The 15,626-nt window shown below is 44.3% G+C and overlaps 1 protein-coding gene across 1 annotated transcript in view; it reads right to left on the bottom strand.

Moving 5' to 3' along the window:
* CLNK (cytokine dependent hematopoietic cell linker) overlaps positions 1-9,193 on the bottom strand; it is a gene marked incomplete at its 5' end in the record, with an annotated part of 99,163 nt that extends 89,970 nt beyond the window's left edge. The window contains one exon of the mRNA XM_036852257.1: positions 9,126-9,193. Within this exon, the coding sequence (XP_036708152.1) occupies positions 9,126-9,193 (68 nt within the window). The remainder of the gene's footprint in view (positions 1-9,125) is intronic.
* Positions 9,194-15,626: the final 6,433 nt, after the last annotated feature.

Raw genomic sequence — 15,626 nt, 5'->3', positions numbered from 1 at the left:
TCAGTTCTGGCTGGTGGGATTTCCCCACTTTGCAGATGCAGCTAAAGCTTAGAAGAGAGAACTGACGTGTCTAAAGTGGCACAGCAAGCAACTGAGCCCCGGGATTGGCCTTATTATTTACCAGCCGATGCAACAACTCAGCCCCCTGAGTTCCCTGCAACTGGCAGCTTCTTCCTAATTGTAAGGCTGTCTGGAAGCAGTTTATCTGCTGACTCCTCTTGGCGGGACCCCAGAGCGATGGTGCTCATTCATATGTCCTATCCTCTGGGACGGTGCACCCCAGGGCCCTCTGTGTGTCAATGCAAGCCAAATGGCTTAGCAGAGGAAGCAGTGGCAGAGCAGGGAACGATGTTGTTATTCCAGCTGAGCCTGAAAGCGGGGAGGGAGGCTGGAAGGAGGGGTCTGGGGAGGCGTGCCGGACTCCACGGTTCTGTCTGGCTGGAGTGCAGACAGTATCTCGACACCGGCAGCTGACAAGCGCTCTGAAAAGGCTCCTGTGTTAACACTCTTTGCAGCCTGACAGCCCTGGGTGATTAATGAAAGATGCTGCTTGCAAACTTGCTGGAGATTTGATGTGTTCTCTCAGTGCTCAAGCGAGGCCCATGTGTTAGCAAGCTGCCTCTTGCCAGGGAATTACGAAGATGCTCCCCGGCTTCCTTTAGTCAACCGCATCCATCACACGGCCACATGTGAACGAGCTGCAGCTGGATGGTGTGTAGCTTGGCAGCCATCCTTCTGCCCTTCCCACCCGCCTGCTCCTTTCTGCATCTGGGCCTGAGTGAAGCAGGTCTCTCTCTCTCTATTTCTGCTTGGATAGGCAGCTGTCCATGTGGTGAGCATGGAGTATGAACTGAACAAAGCTGGCCTCCAGAGGTTTGTGGTTTTCAATATTTAAGGCTCATTTTAAATGAAGATATTCAATTTCTGAATTATTTTGAATTTTTAATACTTCTTAATAATTTAAAAGGTTTAATAATTTTTAAAGGGTACTAAATTAAACTCCCCCCACCTTCGCTGCCTGGGAGAACTGGATCTGATGGAGTGGGCAGAGTGCACTCATGTTCTCTTATCTATGGGAACAGAGTTTGGATGGTGTGTTATTCCGGTCCCACAGAGAGGGGACTTGGTCCTGTCTCCAGGGTCAGGCTCCTGGCATGGAGACTAATTCCTCATCACATCCTTGAGTCTGGTGTGCGTGGGCCCCTCTGGGTCTCCCCAGGCACCCGCCGCTGGTCCAGAATGTGGCAGCAAAACCCTTGGGGAATGGTCGGGGTGATTTCTTCCCCCTCTCTCAAACCTCCAAGATTAACTGGCTCAGCTCCACACCTCACTTTAAGCTCTGCCTCTGAAAGGAAAAAGACTAGAATAAAATTCTCTCATTTGGGGGAAGATGATTGATCTTTTTAAGAGTCAGTAAACTCGTTTTCAATATAAACCAGAAAGAAATGAAAATGGAGGTAAAGTTTCTAAATTCATTCCCATCTTCCCGCTCTTTGAACATTTATTTACACCATGTTGGGAATTGTGCACTTTACAGAAATCATTTCACCCAAACTTCCTAGCAATTCTTGTTGGACAGTGTCTTTATCTCAGTGTTAGGGCTATGACGGGATGTTTGTGCTGGATGGGACCGCAAACTGGCCTTTTCATTTTGCAGATGGATTGATGGAGGCCCAGGTCAATCTCATGGGGGAGTCAATGGTGTCATGCTTCCCACCCAGCCTGTCTGTTGGCAGGGCTCGCCCTCTTCTCTCCACCTCTCTGAGGGAAGGGTAGGGTTTGCATCAGGGAGCCATGGAAGCTAAGGTGTGGAAATGCACAGTGAGCTTGGAGAGCAGGCAACCTGAAGGATAAGCTGGAAGGATGTGTCAGTCTCGAGGTGTCATGGAGCTTTGCAAGGCAGAGGATAAAGGATGCTCAGAGCCACATGTTAGGAAGGTGACGCAGGAGCCCATGTGATGGAGTGCGAAGGGAAGGACTGGGATGTCACAGTCTCAGTAAGAGGTAGTGACAGACCTCAACACTGGGCCTTTTTCTTCCTCCCCACGTGGCCACCAAAGCTCTCCTCTGATCACCTAGCACCTGCCTGGTGGAACTCACACTCGTATCACCAGAACAGAGCACAACGCGGTTTCTCGAACCTTCTACACCAGGCTCCCAACTCCTAAAAGGGAGACCAGGTATGTAACGCAGTGCCTGGAACATGGCTCGTGCACAGAAACGTGCTGTTGAACGAGCATGAGGGAGAGGATGGGTGAGTGGATGAAGGCAAGGTGCTCAGGTGCAGGGAAGCACAGGTAAGAGGGCATCCCTCGAGTAAGACAGCCTTGAGCCGCGCTGCAGTCCCCGTCTGGGTCTACACACAGACTCATTCTCCCCCAGCAAGGCCTGGAGGGTGCCAGCGCATTAGGAACCTGATACACGGGTGTGCACACCTCCCACCCAAATCCCCCTGGGAATAGGTTCTTCCTTTTCACTATAGATTCAACGTTGGAGAACATCTCCCAACTCCATATTCCTTTGAAGCAGATGAAATTCACACCAAGGTGGAATCAGATCAAGACTCATATTTAATAAGTGAAGAGTGGGTTCATTGTTCTTTTGGGGGTGTGATGGAAATGTTCTTTTTAAAATTGTAGTATAGTTGATTTACAATGATTCAGGTGTACAGCAAAATGATTCAGTTATATATATTCTCTTTCAGATTCTTTTCCATTTTAGGTTATTATAAGGTATTGAATATAGTTCCCTGTGCTATACAGTAGGTCCTTGTTGTTTATCTATTTTATATATAGTAGTGTGTATCTGCTAATCCCAAATTCCTAATTTATCTCTCCATCCCCTTCCCCTTTGGTAACCATAAGTTTGTTTTCTCTGTCTGTGGGTCTATTTCTATTTTGTAAATGTTCATTTTATCATTTTTTTTAGATGTCACATATAAGTGATATCATATGATATTTGTCTTTCTCTGTCTGACTTAACTTCACTTAGTATCTCTAGGTCCATCCAAGTTTCTGCAAATGGCACTATTTCATTCTTTTTTATGAACATACAATATTCCAATGTATATATGTACCACATCTTCTTTATCCACTCATCTGTCGATGGACATTTAGGTTGCTTCCATGTCTTGGCTATTGTAAATAGGGCTGCAATGAACATTGTGGCACATGACTCTTTTTGAATTATGGTTTTCTCAGGGTATATGCCCAGTAGTGGGACTGCTGGGTCGTATAGTAGTTCTATTTTTAGTTTTTAAAGGAACCTCCATACTGTTCTCCATAGTGGCTGCACCAATTTACATTCCCACCTACAGTGTAGGAGTGTTATGGATTCATTTTTTGTGAAAGATGTTCTTGACTAGTTCTAAGAATCTCCTGTGTTCTATTTTGTTTTTACAAAAAAATATTTGGGAGGATGCAACTCCCTGAAGTGATCCCGAGGAAAACATTGACAGTGTTTGGCATTATTCCAAACTATAAAAAGCTCAAACCCCCCATGACCCTCTTGGCTGGGGGAGGTCCAACCCCACTCCTACCCCCTCAGCATCCTGCCCTGCCAAGGCTCTTGAGCCTTCCCTCCTCTGAGCTCCTACAGCAGCACTTCTGGCTCTAATAGCATACTTAGTATAGTTAAAAAGCAGTGTATAGTTATTAATTTCTTATATAAATTTTATATTAAATTTTACTTGTGTTTTTTTCTTTCTTCAACTAGATTTTAAGTTTTTTGAGGACAGAAAGCATGTCTGGTAAGCTATAATCCCTCTTGTGTAAGCTATCTATGTTCCTGACAAATATTGAAAAATGAAAACAAAATTATTTGGCAGTTTGATGGATATTCAGCAGACGAGTGAGTGGAGCAGAGCAGGGTGCTTTGCGGTTCTACTTTAGCTGCAGTGAGCAGAGCAGCTCCTGGGTCCACCATCCCCTCCACTCTCTCTGTCCCTCCCCTGCTTGTTCTGTCTTCTCTCTCTTCTTCCATTCTTATCCCTCTGTTAAAAGTTTCTTTTATCATCTACTTCAGGATCCAGTCTATGCCAGGCACTGGGAGTAGTACAATCTCACAGCATCCTGGTGCGTCCCGCTGGGTCCTGACTTTATTCTTCCTCCTTCCCCCCCTTTGTACTCCCGTCCCTTCAGCAATGTTTGTGGAGCATCTCCTGCATAGGAGCTCCTTGTGGACAACCACAGAAAGATGGTGGGACACCACCCTATTCCATGCATCCTCTGAAAGCACTTGGCACCCTCCGTAAAGCTCTAAGCTTGTGAACTCCTTTGGGAGGACACTTTCTGCACAGTGCGGGGGTCCAGAGGGAACAGACACCCAGGGCAGCTGGAGAACAGGTGGGGCAAAACCAGAGAAGTCGAGAGAAGACCAGCAGCTGTGGTCACCCGGCCCGAGCTGTGACCTCAGGTGTGCCTGGCCAGGAAGGCCGGCAGGGGGACTCCCCGTGCACGGAATAGAACAGGGAGGCCGTCTCCTTGAGGAGTGGCCTCCTGGGATGTGAGAAATGACAGCCACCTGTACCTTGTCCTCTGGAGTTAACTATTGCTACAGGTATTAGTGACAGAAGGGAAAAATCAATAGTCCATGAGGCGATGAATTGGGAAGGGTCTGAATGTGGGAAACGTGAGTGACACTGTTAGGAATAGCTCCATCAGGAATGGGGAAGGAGAAAGAGACTTGCGCTTGGAGTGTGAACCTTGGCTTTGCTACTCTCTCGAAAGTGGACTTGGGAAAGCCCTCCTCCTCCCGCTCCTCAGTCTCCCCGCTGGGCTCCCACAGGCCTGCATCTGCTTCTGTCCCACATGCACGTGGCACAGTATCCTGTGATCTATTATACACAAGATATTTTTATGTTCGTCCCCACAAGAGGCTGAGCCTCTTGAAGGCAGGTGCTGTGTCTTCTTTATTTTTGATTTTCCTGGTCCCCAACGCAGTGATCTCTCCCAGGTGGGGACAACATTCTCTCCCATCTCCCTCCCACTCTCTCACACTGGGTCCCTATCTTATATCGTCTTCCCTCTATCTCATTTACATAATGGGAAGGAGCAGAGCGAGAGCTGGGCCCAGAGGCCTCTTGCTCCAGCTCCGAAGCTTGCCCTCTTGATAACGATGCTTGAGGCTGAGGTTCTCAAACTTGAATGGGCATCAGAGTCACTGGGAGAGCTTGTTTAAACCCAGGTGCTTGGACTCCAACGCCCAAGTTTCTGATTCAGTAGGTGGGGCCTGAGATCCTGCCTCCCTAAGCAGCTCCCAGGTGATGCTGGTGCTGCCGGCCCAGGGACCAGCCCTAAGAATCGCTGCTAGGAGGCTTCGTAGCTATGGCTGTGGATGTCCTTCTCAGGAGTTGAATGCACGTGCCCCTTCTTCATAGTGGAGAGTCTTGACATGAGAAGATTTGAGACTCATAGGATCAGAAAACAAAATTCACATGCGGCATCTTAGAACCCAGAAAAGGCCCTCGATTTGAAGTCAGACTCGGAATGCAAATCCAGCTGTTAACAGTTACCGGCTCTGTGACTGTGACCAAGACATGTCACCTCTCCCAGGCTCTCTTTCCTCATCTGTGAAATGGGAATACTATTACCTACTGCAGAGAATTATTGTGAGGATTAAATGCCACAGTTCCTCTCATGGTTTCTGGTACTGGTTAGGCGTTCAACTATTGATAAAAGTTTGGACTTGATTGGAAAACATCAATCAGGATGTTTCTGTTTCTGCCCACATGTGCACAGGGCACAGAATAGAAGTGGGGACTGGGGATTTAGCAAGATAGATTCCATGGGACATTCTAGGAAACGTTCATCTTAATATTGTTGACAGGTTGGGGGTAATGGATGTGCATGTGATCGTGTGTTTTTCTTGGATAGTCTCCTGGGCTGTATCATCTGCGTGAAACCCCAGCATTGAGCTTTGTATTTTACTTTGTACACTACGGAGAGGTCCATGCATGTTTGAGTTTGGGGGTGGGTGGGGAAGGACAGCCCTTCTGCATCTGTCGCCAGAGTTGACCCCTACACCTAACTAAGGGATGACAGTAGTGAGGGCAGTGACGTGGAGTGCCAGGGTTGTTTCAGAGATTAGTACTAATGATTATGTCCACTGTTTAATATATACCACACCCAGCTATTCAGCTTCGAGGAAGTTATTTACCCTCTCCAGTCTGCATTCTTCTCTCCTATAAAAGAAAACCTAGTAAGAATGTGATCGCTAGGATGCAGTGAGACACTACCTATTAAGCTCTTTTTTTCATTTTTTTACTGGAGTATAGTTGATTTACAATGTTGTGTTAGTTTCAGGTGTACAGCAAAGTGAGTCAGTTATACATATGCATATATCAACTCTTTTTTAGATTCTATTCCCACATAAGACATTACAGAGTATTGAATAGAGTTCCCTGTGCTATACAGTAGGTTATTAGTTATCTATTTTATATATAGGAGTGTGTATATGTCAATTCCAATCTCCCAATTTATCCCTCCCCCTTCTTTCCCCCTTGGTAACCATAAGTTTGTTTTCTACATCTGTGACTCAGTTTCTGTTTTGTAAATAGGTTCATTTGTACCATTTATTTTTAGATTCCACATATACTTGATATCATATGATATTTGTCTTTCTCTGCCTATTAAGCTCTTACAACAGCGCCTAGCCTGTGGTGAGTACTCAGTGACTATTAGCCTTTGTTATTTATTGAGAACCTACTATTTTCCAGGTATGCTACAGAGGTCATGCATTTATTCCCCAAACACAGGGACTGCTTTCGGTCCAGCGGATCCCTGGTGGTCAAGATAGTCTGCTCTTGTATTTTTTGTTTTCTTTTGGCTGTGCTGCGCTGCTTGTGGGATCTTAGTTCCCTAACCAGGGACTGAACCTGGGACCTCAGCAGTGAAAGCACAGAGTCTTAACCACTGGACTGTCAGGGAATTCAATCTACTCTTGTTTTTCGTTATTTTTTTTTCAATGTTTCAATTTTTATTTGTATATTTTCTTTTTTTCTTATTAGTTATCTATTTTATACATATTAGTGTATATATGTCAATCCCAATCTCCCAATTCATCCCCCCCTTTTCCTCCTTGGTTTTCAAACACCATTTCTAAAATACGCAAGGTATTGAGAGGGTAATGGGCTTGTCGGAGCGAGGTCGCCGCTGAGCTAGCAAACAGGTCAGCTGAAATTTCAATCCAGCACCCACAGACCCGTTCTGTTCTGCGGCCCTGCCCACCTGTAGCACTGTCCTTACTTCATCATCATCAGATGCTGATAATAATTATAATTTGTGTGGAGAACGAAAACATCAGTTTAATAGTTATGAAGGTATGATGGTAGATCCAAATATGTAGTTTTCACACATTTTGATTTGATTTATAGATCTCATTTACTAATTTATATTCATATAATACTTTCATTATAAAATATGCAAAGGTACAGAGATTTGTGTGTCTAAGGGATTTTTTTTTTTAATTCGGGTTTATAAATGGTTTGGAACAGGTTGCAGAAACACCATCTGTTGCTCTTTTTAATATATCTTGAGCATGCTCTGACATATTCTGAAATAATTTGCTTTGGAAAAAACACTGTGCCCTCTCTCTCTCTCTCTTTTTTTTTTCAAATGTAACTGTAAATATTACTTTGATGTATATAATTGCTGCAACCATTTCCATTTGAAGGAAGACTTCTAACCCTTCCATCTCTCATCTCTTGCTATTGTCAAGAAATAAGAAAAACTGACTTAAAATGCAGCATTCAAATGTGTTTAATGTAAACATTGAAGAAGTCTGAGAACAACCACAAATTTTCCTTTGCTTAATGCAATCTTGAAAATATTTCAAGTATTCTGTTTTATAGGCATGCCTCCACTCTGCTTAGGGAAAATATTTCTTCAGGCACATCTTAGCATGTCAAGATTGCTTCTGGTGCCTGGCACTTAGTAGGGACTGAACAGATGTTTGGCGATTGACTTGAGTTGAAGTTCACTGGGATGCAAGGGTTGGTATAGCAGTCAGAGACCCTTGGGTACCTCTAGGCACAGAGACAGCTCCTGCAGGGCTCGGCAAGGGGTTTCTGGCTGGGTAAGGGAGGCCTGCAGCCCCTCTGAACATTGTGGTGCTGTCCAGGATGAGACCTTGGCCAATGCAGAGCTGGAGCTGGCTTCAGGATTGGTCCCTTGTCAGTCATTTCATCAAGTAGCTTTCCTTCTGAGCTTTAAGACTTGGTTGTGAGCCCCTTGGAGACAGGACATTGCCTCTCAGCTCTGCATTTTCAAGACCCCGTGCAAGTCCTAATGCCATAATTGCTCAGTAAATGTTTTGCTCAATTGAAGGACAAAGAAAAGAAACCAAACGGGCACAGAGCTCCCTCTATTCTCCTCGCTTCTGAGACCTGGCTGTGAACGCATGGCCTGATCCATCCATGATTCATCACTTAAGTCATTCAGCAGCTGTAGGATGTAAGCTTCCCCCTGGCTGTCTCTTGGACTGTTTAGAGACCTGGGTGGGTGGTGGAAATAGCCCTGGTCTGAAATGCTGTGGACACCTGGGGGCCTGTTTTTAAAAATTTTTTCAATTAAAAAATTTTTTTATTGGCTATTTTTCCTTGCATCTGATCTTTGATTTTTTTAAATTGAAGTATAGTTGATTTACAATGTTGTGTTAATTTCTGCTGTACAGCAAAGTGATTCAGTTGTACATATATATACATTCTTTTTTTATATTCTTTTCCATTATGGTTTATCACAGGATATTGACTAAAGTTCCCTGTGCTGTACAGTAGGACCTTGTTGTCCATCCATTCTATATATAATAGCTTATATCTGCTGACCCCAGTCTCCCACTCCATCCCTCCCCCATAGCCTATATCTGCATCACATACGTGCTGGCAGTTCAACCTGAGTCAAGTCCCTTCTTGTTCTGGACCTTGGTCACCGTGTAACCTCTAAGAGCAATGACAGCAATACAATTCTATCCCATTAACATTTCGTGTGTGTGCGTGTGCGTGCGTGTGCGTGCATGTGCGTGCGTGTGCGTGTGTGTGAGGGTGCGTGTGTGTGCACGTGCTGGTCAGCTAATTTGCTGCAGCATCAAAATTTTTACTCCTCTGTTAACAAAGAAGGAAATATTCTGACCTATTTTCTGGCAGAGCAAAGTTCTGGAATTTCAAATCACGGGATTCTTCTTTTGTTGTTTTTCTATTGCCTCTGTGATGAAAGAAAATAGATTATAGTCAGGAAATTGTAAGAAGAGAGGGGAAAAAAATAATTAAGTGCATTCCTTCATAGAAACAACCCCCCAGTCAGATGTAAGTAATTAGCATCTCACATGTAATTCCAAATCTCTCTTTGCATTTCCACTGGGGTTAAACAAAATCTGAGTTTAAAGTAATCCAATTACTTCAAACTTTTTTTTTTTTTAAATGTAAGTGCTTTATTTTACAAGGGGCAATAGCGTGGGGTAGAATAAGTGCCCCCATCAGAATGAGGACGTGGGCTCTCCCACATCAGGGGGCTCACGGTGGTGCCCTCCTTAAGCTCTCTGATTGTCCATGACATCACTCTGTACAGCGAAGAGCTCACACCTGGTTAAGGGGAGGTTGTCAAACAAGGACAGTGCCTACGGGCTAAGGAATGTCCTAGATGCTTTCCTATGTTAATTGAATTTGGCCAAAAACTAGCAAACATCATCCGGTTTAGGGAGGCAGATGATTTAGAAATAGCAACTTGCATTCAAATAATTTGTATTGAACTTCTGTATAATTTAGTCAATTTGTGATGGTATTTTCTATGAAGAGATTAACTTATTTTAAATTGAGTTAATTTGTTCAAATTCAGTAAGGCATTCTCTATCATAAACCATCCCTAGTTCATTTCATTAGCCAAGTTTAATATACTTTCATTTCTTGTGCAGGCATTTCGTGAGCTTTATCAGACATTTAAGGATGATCCTTTCCTCCACAAATGTTCCTTGGCAGCTACCTGGGTAGCTCCTCTGACCTCTTTGCCCCCCTGCTTCTCTCCCCTTGGGCCACACCTGCTACTTCTTGGTCCTTAGATTTTCTCTCCTCCCTCCCCCAGGTCTCTTCCAGGGACTGGTCCCTCTTTTTCAAACACCTGTTGTCTTCCTTCTTCTCCTGCATCTAACTCATGCTTCTGAGTTCAGCTCACATCACTTCCTCAGAGAAACCTTCCTTCCCCTCTGAGACGGACTCCTTCACAGAACTTGTCTGAACTTTCACTGTCCTTTGGTTTAACACGTAGCTTGTATTCATGTCTGCTAAGCTGCAGAACTGCCATCTCCATGAGGGCAGAGACTGCAGCGCTCTGCATGCCCAGGGTTTGGGTCAGTGCCCGACGTGCAGTGGATGTACATGGCGGCACATGTGAACAAAGGTCTACCAGGAAATGCCAAAAGATGACTTGAGACTCTATCTCCATCTAGGATTTTGTGTGAAGCCTATTGACTGCAACATGATAAATACAAAAAATAGTGAGTTGTTTGGATATATTTTGTCATTGTGTAAATTGACCATCTAGAAAGATGATGACATTATTCTGTTATTTTTCATTTTTTTTGTTATTCCATGATTACACAATTATTTCATCATTGTATTATTTCATATATTTTATTATTTCATTTTTTAAAAATTTATCTGGGTTAAAGCTCTATTCGTAAATCTATGTCTGCATTCTGACTTCATTTCTAAGTTCTAAACATGAACATCTAACTATTTTTGGGACCTTTCTAACTGGTCCTCTGTCAGACCCAGGCCCTTTTCCTAGTGAGTTTTCCTAGTGAGCGGCTCCATTGCTCACATAGTTTCCCAACCAGCAGCCTGGGGACTCACCTTAAGTCTTCTCTTTCCTCCCCTCTCCATCTTCACCATCTCAACAATTTGCTACCAGGTCCTAACAATCGATTCCCGAACATCCTCTCTCTCCACTCCCGTAAGTGATACCCGGTCTTAGTTCTACTTTTAGAACTAAGTTCTCTCCAGCCTGGACTTTGGTGTTGGTCCCCTAGCCACCTGGGCTCCAATCCACCCACCAAACTGCAGTAAGAACAACCATCTTTCTAGTTAGCAGAATATTATTGAGTCACCTGCCTGCTTGAAAATCCTCACCACTCCTCTATTTCTGCAGGACAAAGTCTGCACTCTTTACCATGATAACCAAGATCCCCGCCCCAGTGGCCTTGAATACAATTTCTGTTGTTTGTGTTCTATTTCTTGCCACCCTCTCCCTCTGCCAGGCCCCCACGTTGTCTTCTCTCTGGGTCATACTTTTGTATGCTCCCAGATCATCGATTAGATTTTTCTCTTGCCTCCATTGGATCTGGCAAAATACTTTCCATTCTTTAAGGTTTAGTTCAAATATTAGTTCCCCATGAGGTCTCCTGTGCTGCTTCCTCTTTCAACCCTTTTAGTATTTTTGGTATATCTCTGTTTTACCATTCATTCATTTGGTCATGAATCCATTCATTCATTAACTCAGCAAGTAATATCGGATCTATCTTGTGCCAGGCTGTATGCAGTCATTAAAGAAGACACATGAAGCCTGCCTAGTGAATCTTTTATTGTTGTTGGGAGATAGGCCATAAACAAATAAATAAGCAATCATATTTTTATCATATTGCCTTGTATGTGCCTTGTATGTGTTCATGTGTTCATGTTCCCCTAGAGTAGGGGATTTTTGCCGGTAGAGACATATCCTGGGGATTTTTTCTCTCCCAGCACAGGGACTCGCTGACCTCAGGTGTGACCTCAGGAATGTTTTTAAGATATGAAATGAAGCATTGATAATGAATAGATAAAATGCCCTGCCCAATGGGCTCATACACAATAGTGAACCACACACTCAGTTGTGTATGGTCCTTTAGGTCTCTCTGATACCAGGGAGATTCTGACCTGTCCCTGCACTGAGAAGGAGGCCCCCGGTTTCATCATATGGCTCAGATATGGGCAGCGTTTCTGTGCTCTGGCAGCCAATATAACGTTTGCTGCAATGGCTTTAACCAGTTCAATTTTAGAAGAATGGTGGGATTCTGGGAATTTCCTCGAGAACCCAACAGGCTGGGAGCTTCCTCTGACCTTTCCAGAGAACCTGCTTTTGCTTTTTTCTCTTTAGGAAGAGATTTTAACTCAAGCTCTTTTCCTATCTCGTCTTTATAGTAACTTTCATTAGTAAATGGGTGGGCATCCTTTTCAGCTTCGTGCTACAGATGAGGAAACAGGGACCCTGAAAGTGGAGGGGAATTGGTTCAAGGTAACTGGGCTGGTTGATGGCCCATCCAGGGCTCCACACCAGGTCTCTGATCTCCTGCCAGGTGTGTGTTACATGCACTGCACGGGAAGCCAGAGTGTGTGGCTGCCTGATGCTCAGGGCCAGGCCCCTCTGAAATCAGCTAAGGAACAGGAGAGAGAATGGGTGGCGGGGAAGGGAGTCTGGAGGAGGATGGGGAGGTGGTGCTGTTCTTCCTACAATCGATTATTTAAGAAAAACATTAACGAAGCTGGCAAGTGAATAGCCATCTACCTGGACAGTAGGTAGTTAAGTTTATTTGTTTTTAGAACACATAAAAAGAGCAGAGAATATTAGAAGGATTAGCAATAGAAGAGGTTCCCTCCCTGTTCCCCCTCCCTCCACCAGGTCTTTCTGCCTTAAATCATTCCTTAGGGTTCCAGGCTTTAGGGCCACATTTTTTATAAATGCACCATGTTGAAAGAATTACAAAGTCTCAGACTATCGCAGAAAATATTGTTCAAGAGCGTCAATCATAATAGGTCAAAATTGTTTTCTTTGCATTAAATTAATAACTGACCTTGGAAGGAGACGGTCAATGTTCCCAAGTTGGCCATAGCATTTGTGAGCCTGGGTCTGACGGTTCTCTTTACTGCAGTAGTGTAAGCAGATACACACCATTTTCAAGACCTCAAACATCTGAGACCAGCCGTCCTTCCTGTGGGCTGTTCAGTCTGTCCCGCCCACATAGTAAAATAAATCCAATGAGCACTTTTAAACCACTGCTGTATTGCTTATTGCTGATCCTGGTCAAGTGCCCCCCAGGGAAGAAACACAGGCTAATTTATTACACACAGAACTCAGCACATCCCAGAAAAGTGGGAAGTGCTGTAGGTTGGTGGGGAAACTGAGGCACAGAGTGTCAATGGGTGAGCCAATAAATTGTTCTTGAAATCACCTCTTACTCCACTGAGAAAGAGCACATCACCTCACAGGAGCCAGCTTCTCTTCTTAACTATACACCCAACATTTCTTGTTCTACACTTTTTGGAGATCTCTGGTTTCCTTTTTCTCTTTGACACCTCCCTCCCACATGGTCAATTGACAAAACCCATCCAGTCCTCCTTCACATGTCTTCTTGCTCCATCCCTTTCTTACACCCCCTCTGAGTCTGCCCTCTCCAGATCCTCTTTACTTTTCAGGTAGATCTAACAGAAGCCAGTTCTGCGTAGTTGAATCAATACATACTGACTGTAGTGTGTTGAAGAGGGTCTATAAAAAAATGTGTCTATCTAGAAATGGTGAATTATTTGGGAAGAGGTTCCTTGAAAATGTAATCAAGGTAAGATCTTGAGATGAGATCGTCCTGGATTAGGGTGGTTCTATATCCAAGGACAGGTGTTCTTAGAAGAGGAGAAGACATGGAGGAGAAGGGCATGTGAATGTCCCATGTGAAGATAGAAGCAGAGGTTGGAGTAATGCTGCCACAGGCCAAGGAACATCTGGAGCCACCCAAAGCTGGAAGAGGAAAGGAAGGATGCTCCCCTAGAGCCTTCAGAGGGAGCACAGCCCTCTGAATTGATTTCAGACTTCTGGGCTCCAGAACTGCGAGAGAATACGTTTCTGATGTTTTAAGCCCTGGTTTATGGTAATTTGTTACAACAGCCCTAGGAAACTAACACACAGGACATCTAACCTGTCTCAAGGTACAGAAGATGAATCAGACCCAAAGCTCAAGCAGGGCAAGACATTAGGTGTAATGATAAAAGGAAAAAGAAAGGAAAAGAAATGGGTCATATCTTTAAGTGAGGGGGTAGTCAAGGGAGGCTTCTGCAGAGTGATGAATGGGGATGTACCAGGCATTTGACAGACAGATGACATGGTGAACTGGGAGGTGGAGAGTAAGGCGGGGCAACCTATTCTGAGAGTTAAAGATGCCTGCTCCAAGCTGTCCTGGCCATTTTCCTCTAATTTCTCACCTTTACCTGTACTCCCAGGTACACGCAACATGGCAGGTACAGTCTGACCAGCACAGAAAGAGAACTGCCATTTCTTCTGTTGTGAAACTACACTTCTCTTAATAAACTTTCAGATCAAGTTCAGCTTTTTCCAGAAGCTTCTCATTCTATACACTCCCATTGAGCTTGCAGATTTCTGAGAAATCACACAAATTGCTCTTAAGCCATAATTCTCTTTCAAGGGCCTGTGCAGCTGGATCGCTGACTCCAAGATCATGAATAGCAATCATGTATAATGTTATAATTACCATGATAATAACAACAGCTTGAAACTGAGATAAGATTTACAATTTACTGATCATTGTTTGCCATTTCACACATATTAATCCATCAAATGCTCACAACGATCCTATGAGGTCAGTCCTAGTCTTTCCCCAGTCCTGTTGGATTTCTTTATCTCATGTTCCGTTCATGCTCCATCTCCTCAGGAATTGCCACCTATTAGGCTCCTGAGGAAACACTCTGAGAAGGAGATGATGGTGCAGGAAGTCCATTAGGGTGAGATCTTGGGATCTGTCCCTGTGGAGGGAAGGGAAGGAAGCAGGATTGGGCAGGGGGAAAAGTTGGGCGGTGTTCTTGGATTGGTATGATGGCCCTTCAGAACTATTCCAAGCTGTGGTGGGGACTGTGCTTTGGTACTCCCGGGTGGACCGGTTAGTGGATGTGAGCTGCCCCAGGTGAGACAACTCCATTCAACTGAGACAATTCCCAAAGAAGGTTGCTATGGCAAAACTCCCAAAGTCTAGTGTAACATCATATTGCATTCTGACTCTTTAAAGTCTGAGGTCCCAAGATCAACATAGGTCTTGGCTATATTTTTCATTAGGAGAGAATGAGAATGGAAGGAGGGAGGAAGGAAGGATGTGGCCAAGGGCGGTATGATCCTGAGGGCAGGTTGTCCCCTAGGAAGGAGTGGATAAGCAAGTCAGAGAGATGCTAGTCTCCATGGAATGTGATGAGGTGTGGACACAAAGGTTAAGAGCACACACTTGTACTTGATCTGGGTTTGAATCTGGTTCTGCCAACTGAATAAGTCACTAATTTATCTCATCATCTCCATTTTACACACAAGGAAGGGCAGAGTTATAATAACTCCCTCCCTCACATGTTGATTGCATGTTAGTGATCATTTTCATTATCTAGGACCCAATTCTTACTCAAATAATTAAGGAATAGCAGAGGTGGGCAACCAGAAGCACCAAGAATGACAGTTGATAATGGAAGTGTTTCAGCCAGGCCAAAAGTGTGGGTTATTAACTCACAGTTTTCGTGGGTCAGGATTCTAGGCATGACTTTGCTGGGTCCTCTGTTTTATGGTCTCTGTTGGGGTTGTAGAGACCTCACAGTGTCAGCCAGAGTTGGGGGTCTCATCTGA

This window comes from Balaenoptera musculus, chromosome 5 (assembly GCF_009873245.2).
Source record: "Balaenoptera musculus isolate JJ_BM4_2016_0621 chromosome 5, mBalMus1.pri.v3, whole genome shotgun sequence".
In the NCBI taxonomy this organism is placed as follows: Eukaryota; Metazoa; Chordata; class Mammalia; order Artiodactyla; family Balaenopteridae; genus Balaenoptera; species Balaenoptera musculus.
This window is presented reverse-complemented; position numbering and strand designations above follow the sequence as displayed.